The 10,942-nt window shown below is 49.1% G+C and overlaps 1 protein-coding gene across 8 annotated transcripts in view; it reads left to right on the top strand.

Moving 5' to 3' along the window:
- Positions 1 to 10,942, top strand: part of LOC108232244 (zinc finger protein 516) — a 59,699-nt gene that overhangs the window by 30,533 nt on the left and 18,224 nt on the right. For all 8 annotated transcript variants that reach the window (XM_017409877.3, XM_017409878.3, XM_017409883.3 and 5 more), the window contains one exon: positions 8,421 to 10,609. In XM_017409877.3, the coding sequence (XP_017265366.1) occupies positions 8,848 to 10,609 (1,762 nt within the window). In that variant the 5' untranslated portion in view covers positions 8,421 to 8,847. The remainder of the gene's footprint in view (positions 1 to 8,420; positions 10,610 to 10,942) is intronic.

Genomic DNA, 10,942 nt, shown 5'->3' with positions numbered 1-10,942 from the left:
GGGGGGGGGGGGGGGGGGGGTTGGAGTAGTGCGAGGAGACAGACAGGGTGGACTCCCTCTATTGTTCTGGCTGGGTTTTAAGGGATGGGGGCAGGCAGGGATGAAACCAGGGATAGGATGGGAAAGAGACCCCAACAATGCTGCAAAGCCCCCCCCCCCTTTGCTCCCGCTGCTTATGAGAATGACCTGCTCAGACGGCGCAAGGAGTAAAAGGAAAGCTATACTCTAATTCAGCGACCCAAAGTTCTGGTTCATTATTAGACCTAAGTGGGAGTCGGGTTGGAGTCGAGCAAGTTTATTGTGCTGCTCGGAAAACCAGACAAGGCCAGATACTGTTATGTGTCCTCTGTGCTTTGTTTCGTTTTCTTTTTTTTTCTTTTTTATCTTCCTAAAGCAGAATCAGACCCCAGTGTGCACCAGTGGATCAATCCAAACGAGCCAAAACCAAGCCCAGTTTCAGCCCCGACTGTCAAGATTCTACCAGTGTGTTACTGAAGTCGTTTAAGGCTCATTGTCACGACATCAGGCTGAAACTGATTTAAACGCACAGCACAACCACGTTGGTCTGCAGCTAGCCTCTACACGATCGTCTAACGTGCCTAAATACACTCTTGTGTGAACAAATTCAAAACGTGGTTCTGTGCTGCACGAGAGAAATCAGGCAGAAACTCTTTATGTACACATGAACACAATCGTTCAGAAGGACTCCGAAAACGGCTCCAGTTTTAAAGCATTTCACAGCAGTTCACGTAAACACTATTTTATAAACCTTTAACACTACTGCCAGTTCCTCATGCTATGGGCAGCTAGCTGTAGCACTTTCGGCGCAGCCTGAGGCACTTCTGGCAGGAATATTGGTTTGTTTCTGCAGGAATAATCACTGTAACGCAAAGCGGACGGCAACAGAAAAGTTCATGAAACGACACTGACATGAGAAGCTGTGAAATGTTTGATATTGGAGTTGGTTAAGGACAACAGCAATCCACTTTGATCCCCACTTAGACCAGCCATTAGCTTGTCAAGCTGGTCAGAAGATAAACACTATTCCTTTTAAAGGACGCTTGTCGAAAAACATCGAACGTTATGTAGAGCCCATTGAGTGGCGTGATCCCAACTGCTTATTCTGCCATCATGGACGACAATGAGGTGTGTTGCGTACAGTTGCAGTACGTACATTTAGCATAGAGTTAGGACCCAAAACCGCTGGAGATAAGCACCAGCTCCCCACAGCCCTGCACAGACAAAGGGGGGGTAAAGAAACTGGAAGGATGGACAAGACCACCACACCGTACCAGAGCTTGAGTTCTAAGGTTTGAGCCGGGCCTGTGAGTCCCCGACACACCGCGGCATGTTGGCAAACATCGCCAATCCCTCAGAGTGACACACCGGGGAAACACAGACGCACCTTCGGCGAGTCTGATTGGGGTGGAGCAGCGGAGCGGCGACCCGCCTTGAAGCAGGCGATCTGTTGTCAAACTGGTGCCGAGAGGAACGTTTCCCCGAAGACGGGAAGCACGAGGGGGGAATAAGACGGGAAGCTGGGAGGCTGTGAACCCAACACCGTGCCGATTTCTCCTCGTCATCTCCTCTGGGCTCCACCAGGGTCCAGCAGACCCAGCCCGAGGTCCTCATAAAATCATTCAGTCAGTAGTACCGACATATGTTCTAGGTCTTTATTTTTTTTTTAGAGACAATGGAATGTCCCCGTGATGATTTCTATAGCCTGTTGTCGAGCGTAAAAACACACACTTTGATGATTGCACAGGAAAATGTCCCACTTTTACCAGGAATTAAACATCACAGCAAACTTAACGTGGAAGCTTGCCCAGCATCATAAGGAATCTAACAAGGTTGAGTCAGGACTTCTTCGGTCTGAGAAGACGAAACGTATCATCCAAGAAGTTATCGTCCAGAGGACCTGACTCAACCTTGTTAGATTCTTCTACCTGGATTATTGAGCATGCATCATGAGGAATAAACATGGATCAGGTGATCCTCTGAGGCTCTACAAACATTATTTTCCCTAAATACATGTCTATTTCTTAGAGCGCTCCCTCCAGTTTACATCTGTCTCTGATCCGGAGACGGAGGGCTTCTTTTTTCTTTAGGCCGCAAAGTTTGAAAACAGATTACTTTTCTGTCTTCCTCGCAGTGTGTGTGTTTTTGCAAACAGCCTGTAGATGTGTGTGTGTGTGTGTACGGTGTGTTTCCAGCTGTGCTTTACTTTTCTCTCTTCATTGCGCAGCATACAGCAGACCTCTTTGTCTGCTGGTTTAGAGCGGGGCGGGAGGTGAAGAGCAGTTTGTTCATAATGGATTATTGATTGGTCTGAGAATACACTGCCTATGCGCTGTGTGAATGTGTGTGTGTGCGCGTGTGTGTGTTTCAGGCTCCATACATCCCTTCTGTCCCTCTCTGAGTACTGAATGTCTCCACTTTATGACTAACTGTACAGAGGAAACTGAGTTTTTTTTTTTTTTTTGTAAAGTGCTCTATGTATGTTATGCTCCACGAGTCAGCGTGTGTGTGTGTGTGTGTGTGTGTGTGCGTGTGCGTGTGTGTGTATGCTCCTCTTTGTATGGGCCATTTCAATGCTGCCTGTATGAAACAGTGTGAAAAGCCCACAGTGTGTGTTGATAGACTTTGAAAAGATGTGTGTGGAAAACATTTAAAGCCCCCTCTGTTTTTGCGTCTTGATCCCCCCCCCTCCGCAGACACACACATACACACACACAGACACACACACACCGTGTGCGTGTGTTTGCGTGGTCACTCCAACAGAAGGTCTACTCTATGTTTGCCCCCTCTGTGTACTTTTTAAAATTGTATTTCCCCTAACCTGTGATGCTCCTGCCCTGTGCTGATGCGTGGGAGAGAAACAGAGAAACGGCTACCCCGCCCCCGCCCCACGAGAACAACCTGCAGTCATTAGCGGCGATAAGGTGACAGGGTGAGTGAGTCGGCGCGTTGTGGAAGCCAATGCCCACACCCTCGGGAGATTTGTGATGGCGAAGGTGGTTCTCACTCCCGATCACAGTGGTTTCAGTGGAACCAGAAGAAAATAAAAAATCTGTGTCTGATCATGTCGTCAAGCAGCTGATGTGTGGCCTGTACGGCTAATTTGGCGCTGCTCGTTTGAAGATTCACTCCAGATGTGGACCTCCGAAAGCAGAAATAGCCGGAGCGCTCTGCGAGCGTTTGCGTCCTCGATGGGAAAATAAGAGCGGATTTCCTGCCTCTCGGTCCGTTCCCCGCCCACTAATGGTGCGTGAGGAGGACAGAAGAAGGTTGAGCCTGTTGGGATGACAGTGGTGTTGGAGGGGGGGGGGTTAGTTTGTTTTTGTTTGGTCCAGCAGTCATTATCAGCTGAGTGGAGGCCTTTTATACAATCCTTGTGAGTCACGACAGTGGCAGGCTTCTCGACAGGTCATCCTGTTATTTCCCACAAGCTCATAAAAACAAGTGTTAAACGGGATCAGGATGCGGCTTTTTTAACGTTCCGAACTGAGAAAGCGGGTCCTGAGAATAGAAACAGATTACAGGTCCAGAGTTATGGCTTTTTTGGGTCAAACATCGAAGACAATGATATTGCGAGATCTTGAGCAATCTGTGCTCGAAGTGTGTTCTGTGAATAACCCCCAGCTACTACCACACCAAATCTGAGCTCAGTAAGTTTGACTGTGCTATGGCAGCCATCTTGAATCGGGTTGACTGTAGAAGGTAAGCAGTTGTAGATGCACATCTATTGGCTACTTTCTGGCGACTTCACTAAAATCTGTCCAGCGGTTTTCCAGATGTTTTGCTAACAGACAAACACGGTTGACTCCAGTGTTTACTGTCGCAGTTTTAAAGCAACCAGCTGACAGTGTGCAGCGCTGGAAGTGCGTGAGGTGGCTGACTCTCAGCAACCCACTGCACCAAATCTAGCTCTGACAGAGTCATTGTTACTTTTGTGTTTGTTACGGTTAGTTTGGCTGTGGCAGCCATCTTGAATGAGTTTGACTCCTAAGGTTAATCAGCTGTAGCTGCACATCCAATGATTACTTTCTGAGAGTTTCATCGAAATCCATCCGGCGGTTCAGGAAATGTTTGGCGATTTTCCAGAAAAATGCACACATGGACAAAAACATTGTTGCCCACGTTTTCGCCTCTGGACCACCTCCAGCCTTCTTCTCCCGTTACCCTAATTCCTCTCTGCGCGGGTTGTGTGTGGGGTTAATAAGCTGCTGGAAGTCAATGACGCTCAAGTGGATCAGCTTTAAAACCTCTTTGCCTTTTTTGTTGTGTTTTGTTTTGTTTTACTGACTTTTACGATCGCTCATGCTCTCCAGGACAGTTTCTCTCCCCTAAAGCCAATTTATCTTTTTTTTTTTTTTTTTTTTGTCTTTAGCCTCCATGTTTGAGGAGCCTGCATTGTTTCCCTTCTGCTGGTTAATCTGATTACGCTTCAATTTGCACATGTGACTGTCTGGTGGATGACAGGCTTACTGTTGGATCGTCTCCACCCCTCCCGGCCCTCTTGACCACCGGTGACCAAGGCCATTTAATTGGAAATAAGATCATTATCCCCTGTACTTAGCAGCAGAACCACAAGAAAAGGACTTCAAGTTAATAAGGAATATTAGGACGAGAACAGATGGAGCAGGCAGGCACTGGTGTTCATCAGCACCTGATTATCTGCTGCGTTAATTACTGCGCCTAGCAGAAACAAAGAGGGACGGTTCTTTAGAATCTGTTGTTCTCATCTGTAGGAGAAACAGTCTGTAAAATACACTAAATACATACAGGCAGAAAATAACATAAAAGCTTAAACTGACTTGACTCATACGACACTTTTACACATAAAGACGACTAGAAGGCACCTCACTAGGTCTACATGCAGTCATCATTTACTGTATGTTCAATTCAGTTTATTTATACAGCGCCGAAGTCACAACAAGTCGTCTCAGGACACTGTACAAAAACATTCACATACATTATAAAGTGCCGATTAGTAAAAGTTGTCTATCTAAGGAAGCCAGCCGATTGCGTTGAATCTTCACTTCGTCGCAGTTTCACATCCTGAGCAGCACATTGGTGACAGTGGGAAGGAAAAACTCCCTGTAAACAGGAAGAAACCTCCAGCAGAACCAGAACCAGCTGCTACCAGCGACCGGCTGAGGGTTGAGAGGACAGGAAAGAGACACAAACACAGAATGACTGGTCCAGGTGGAGTTTCTACTGAAGGAAAGACAAAGAAAATCACATGTTAATGATAGGAATAATTACTGTAGAGAGAGTAAAGACAACAGCAGAGGGACATGTGGTCAGTTTGTCCTCCAGCAGTCTGAGCCTATAGCAGCAGAACTTGGGGAGAGCTCAGGAAACCCAAGCCAACCCTAGCTATAGGATTTATCAAAAAGGAAAGCCTTAATCGTAGTCGTAAAATCTGACAAAGTGTCGGCTTCACGGACAGAAACTGGAAGAGAGGAGCCTGAGAACTGAAAGCTCTGCCTCCCGTTCTACTTTTAGAAACTCTGTTAGTAGTGAAACCGTACGAGGCAGCTGACGGTGTTTCCTGTTTGGTTTTCTCCCCGGAATTAAGCAGAGACGGAATAAAAACCAAGGGATGCACATCGCCCGCCGCCTTTCGTGCCAGAGTTTTAAACTGAGGTCAGAAGATGGAGTTCTGTCCATTTTGGGTCAAACCTCTCTTGTGACTCTTAGCACTTCAGAATGACCCTCGGCTGCCACCATACCAGATTTATGCTCAGTATCTGTAAAAACCGACTGAGGTCGAGCCATTTTTGGGTTCTCTAAAGGTCAGTCGGCTGTGGCGGCCATCTTCAATCAGATTAGATCAGTTATCGTGGGCCTTTCAGATAATGACTGACAGATCAGCACTTTACTTTATTGAGCACGTCCGTATTTTTGTACGAATTCAGCCTTTTAGTTGTCCGATTGTTTGAAAGCTGACACTAGTGGTGAATTCGTCTACGCGCGTTTGTAGGATTTTGACACGTCAGGCATGGCGTGGCTCCGCCTCTTACCCACGACCTGTTTTTACAGTCCGTCTGACTCCTGAATCAAGCTCAGGTCACAACTTTAACACTGAGGTCTGGAAAACCGGTCCGTAACGAGTGAGCGATGTAAAGAGCCAAAAGCACCGGTGAGAATTAGGGTGAGTTTCCGTCTGTAACCACGGGAGCTGTTTTCGTTCCCTCTCTCAGTTAACGTATAGAAGGAGGGCCAGCCAACCAGCTGCTCCTTCCACGTGTCATGTATCATGCTGGTCATTTTCTAATTACCAATAAAAATCTAAACAGAACACCAGTTGGTCTGTTGGGTGTTGGGTGTTTTTCTTTGAAGCTGATGAGTTAAAGTCTAACCCGACGGCGTTTAAAAGTGGGTCAGATCCTTACAATAAAAAATAATAATAAAAAAGACTTTTTGTGAAAAGCTGAACGCTGAATGACTTTGAAACCGAGTTAGTTGAAAGAATCCTATCAAAAGCAAAAGCTAAACAATACGTATGAAGTAGATTTCAAAAAGTGCAATGCTCTGTATTCATTTCAATTAAAGTTCAATTCTTCTGAAAGTATAAAAGTTGCAAAAATTGCAACGTAGTGTCCTGAACTAGTTGAACGTTTTGACGTGTGAATGGTCACATCCAGAAGAAACTCCAAACAGGAAACCAGGTCATGAATAGCTGGGCCAAATCTCAAACAAGTATGACAAAATAAATAAATAAATAAATAGGAAACCCACCACATTTCCAGAATGCAATCTTGAGGGGTTTAAGGAGAACAGCTCCGATCAGGATTTGCCTTCAAATGTCGGCAAATGTCATCGAGGTTAGTCCTCTGGTGGCTCAGGAACACAAGGCAGGAAACAACGGTGGTGGCTTTAATAATTCGGACCAAAGTGGGCTCTTCCACCCAGCGCCACGGAGCCATTTTCCATTGGACCGAATGTTCCTTTACGTGTTGAAAAGGAGCAGTGGACATCTACTCTCCTTTTAGATCTTTTCAGTCAGTAAGAAGTCCGGGTTTGATAACACAAGTTTTAAAAAGCCGTCAGCCGGGAGCTGCCTCTCGCTCCCTGTAAGCCCTCCAGGAGAAATATCTGAGCGCAAACACCGAGGCTGGTTTCAATAGCCCGTATCACTCGGGACAGATAAGGGGCTCCTGGTGCAGAGGGTACTCATTTCCAGCGCAAGAATTTAAGACAAATAATTGTTCTCGCGCTACCTTCCCTCCTCCACCACCTTTATCCTCTTAAGATTATGATCAATTATCTGCTGGTAATTAGAGCCTGGCAGTAACTCAGCTTATGGGCTCTGACATTTTATGTAATAGCCTGTAATAATGTTGTCACTCACGTCTCATGCAGTCGACGCACTCGGGCCGGCTTCCCGAGGAAATTTCTTTTTATGTTCCACGGGTCATGCCGTGGGAATTTAGTCGTCGGTTCTATATATTTCTTCTTTTTTTTTTTTTTTTTTGTCTGAAATACGTCTGTCATTTCGATCAATAAAGCTGTCCTCAGAAGTGATGCTTAACCCGGGCCGACAGGTGTAGCCGAAGCACCTTTCAACCCGGCGATGACAGCAGACGACATGTGTGTGTGCGTGTGTGAGACACAGTGCGGCGTGAGCGCACGGATCGCGGCGACCGCGCAGACGTCAACGCCTTCGTTTGACCCGACCCCGTTCAGCCCCAGCTCGAGAAACGGCGGCGCAAAGTGAGCCGTCTAAGGGAGCCACTTCCTGTTTGTGCTCTTCAAGATCCCTGTCACGTGGTGGCGTCAGTTTGAGGCGGGGAGGGAGGGAACACGGCGACGGTGCTGATCCCGCTGATGTGAGCACCGCTGCCCCCCCCACCAACACAACGACCCCTCCCCCCAGCTACCCCCCTGATTGTGTAAAGTGTCGACTCAGCCTCCGTGGCATCACCACGGCCCCCTCAAGCACAATCACAGCGCAAACACACACACACACACACACACACACGTGAGCAGCAGTGGGACACAGTAGCACATTAACTTTTATCATCTTATCTACTTCATGCTTGGGTAGTTGACCTATTTATTGAGCTATTGCTTATTCAGTATATAAGGTAACATTCTTGACTTTAAACATCTTCATTTTCCATTTTCTTACCAGGTTCTTAGCAGCGTTTTTTTTTTTTTTTTTGTTGCCTCAGCTGTTCAACTCTAATATCACGGTTTCAGAAATATCATCATAAATGCAGTGTCTCAACAATACTGACCTATCAGGGGTCCTACATTACCTACTATTCCAATTGTCCTGAAAGGCTTGTGGGCTTATGTAGTGCTGCGTTGCCGTCCGCCCGTCTTCAAGACAAAGCGTTTCGAAAGTAGTACGAATTTCACAAACGTGTCTTTTTTTCTCCCTTTTGTCTCCCTTTTTGACCTCGCAGGTCCCGCCGTAAAGAGCTGACTGGGATCCAGCGAAACCGAGGATGAAGAAGCCAGCAGCATGAAGAGCAGACGTGTCGGGGATTGGCTTCTCCGGTGCCTACGATGATGACACTGAGCGTCCACGTCACCCTGGCAGAGAGATACAGTCTCAGCTCTTTGTCGTACACAGGGCCGGTGTTAGCCTAAAGAAAAAAAAAAAAAAGTAAATGATATACACTGAAGAGTGTGGCGTCCAGTGAGTGGACTCTGCTACATCGGCTGCCTTATTGTTAGATTGACAGCTGGATGATTGAAGGCGGATCAGATTTTAGCTGACCAACTGAAGCCCAAAGGACATCCCTCGATGTACGTCTGCAGATAGCAGGAGTTTTAACGTGTTGTGAGGCTTGTGGATGTTCAGGAACACAGGCCGGTTTCATTTGCACCATGAATCCCAGAGACGGCGTGGAGGTAATGGAGACCGAGGCGGGAGGTCCGAAGGAGAAGCTGATCGGAGAGAAGGCCCATCCCGGAAACGAGGTTGACGGCGAGGACGACAAAACCCCCGGAGCGTACAACTGCAACATCTGCGGACGCAGCTTCCCTTTCCTCAGCTCTTTGTCGCAGCACATGAGGCGCCACACGGGCGCGCGCCCTTACAAGTGCCCCTACTGCGATCACAGGGCCTCGCAGAAGGGCAACCTCAAGGTGCACATCCGCAGCCACAAACTGGGGACGCTGTCCAGCCACCACTCCAACGAGGACGACGAGGGTGGCGCCGAGGAGGAGGAGGCAAAAGTTTCGGAGGGCCTCAATGGAAGCACCAGTCCAACGAAAAGCAGCTCTGCCTGCAACAAGGTGGTCAATGGGGACACGGGTGAGGAGAGCCGGAGGAAAATGCCTGCACGCAGCATGAAAAGAGAAAAGGCCGTCGCCAACCAGCGGCCGTTCTGCTGCCGGCTGTGTGGCTACGAGGCCCAGCGGGAAGACCAGCTTCTCAGCCACATCGAGAAGGTCCACATCACGGCAGACGCGGAGGACGACGCCATCCCCGTCAAGGAAGAGGACGTGGCGGAGCCCGACGCCGCGCAACCCCAGGTCGACGGCACGTTCCCCTGCGAGACCTGCGGCCAGGTCTTCGCCCAGGCCTGGTTCTTGAAGTCGCACATGAAGAAGCACGCCGGGATCCTCGACCACTGCTGCCGGATTTGCGGGCGGCGGTTCCGCGAGGCCTGGTTTCTCAAGTCGCACATGAAGACGCACAACACCAAGTCGAGGTCTCGCTCGAAGGCCGACTCGGCTGAGCCTCCAGCCACCATCAACGACGTAGCCCAGGACCCCGACGTTGTCACGGCCTCGGTCACCTCTGTCTATCACATGTGCTCCAAATGCGGGAACCTTTTTCACAGCAAAGAAAGCCTGAGGGCTCACGATAAAGTCCACAGTCAGAGCTATGGCAGAAAGTCTCCCATCCAGTGCCGGCCCAGTGACGACGAGGGCTCGCCGGCTGCCAAGAGACAGTTCCTTGAATACTTCAACCTCCACTGTGTTGAAGGAAAGGCTGCGGATGAAGACAGCAAGAAAACGATTCTTGGTCAAAGGATTCCGGAGCTGGATCCAGTTTGCAGCTACCAAGCCTGGCAGTTAGCCACTAAAGGAAAGATTGTGGAGCCAGTGGAGCCTAGCTTCAAGGCCTCGTATGGCGGGGGGAACATGGTGGAGGAAGCCCTTTCGGAGGCGGCTGTGGTCTTCGAGAAGGCGAGCAGCCAGTACGTCCTGCAAGGGCAAGAAAAGCGCAACTCCAGCAGGCGCAGCAGCTCCGGCTTGGGGAGCCACACCTCGTCCGGCGACAGGACGCCAGAGAGCCTCAGCGACTCCGAGTACCGGCCGTCGTGTCGCCAGGACAGACGGCGGCCGTCCCAGCCGCAGGCCCCCTCCAAGGGCACCGAGTGCTTCGAGTGCGGGAAGACGTTCCGCAGCCGCCACCAGATGATCGTCCATCAGCGGGTCCACCGGAAGGACGGGGGCAGGGGGTCGTCGGGAGACAAGGAGAGGGCCGCGAGGGACGACCAGTGGGGCCCCGCCAGCGATCCGGAGTCGGGCTCCCCCAGCCGACCCAGCACCCCAGGGTACGGAGACTCTCCCCCCGTCTCCACCCTGGGAGAGCAGGCCTCCGAGATGGGCACTTCAAACTCTGGAGACCTCGCAGGTTAGTCAAGCACTTTTTCTGTCCTCCTTTATGCACGAAGACATCTTAAAGGACTCACATGTGAGCTATAAAATCTACAAAAGGATGTGAATTTGGAAACTAAGGCTTATTTTCCCATTTCTATCAGTATTTTTAAGAAACATGTAATAGCAACTAAATTCTGTGGTTTCCTAAGTCTTTCCTTTTGTGACACCTTCCCTCACTGACATCAGTGTCATCAACAAATGTTTTAGTTGGCTTTTATGGTACTGACTGAGCTTTCTAGCTTAAAAAAATATGCATTGTTACTACAAGCTCAGCCTCTGCAGGATGTTTTAGTGACAGCCCCCCCCC

The sequence above is a fragment of the Kryptolebias marmoratus genome, linkage group LG16 (assembly GCF_001649575.2).
Source record: "Kryptolebias marmoratus isolate JLee-2015 linkage group LG16, ASM164957v2, whole genome shotgun sequence".
In the NCBI taxonomy this organism is placed as follows: domain Eukaryota; kingdom Metazoa; phylum Chordata; class Actinopteri; order Cyprinodontiformes; family Rivulidae; genus Kryptolebias; species Kryptolebias marmoratus.
The sequence above is the reverse complement of the archived record's forward strand: the minus strand, read 5'-3'. Positions and strand labels throughout refer to the sequence as shown.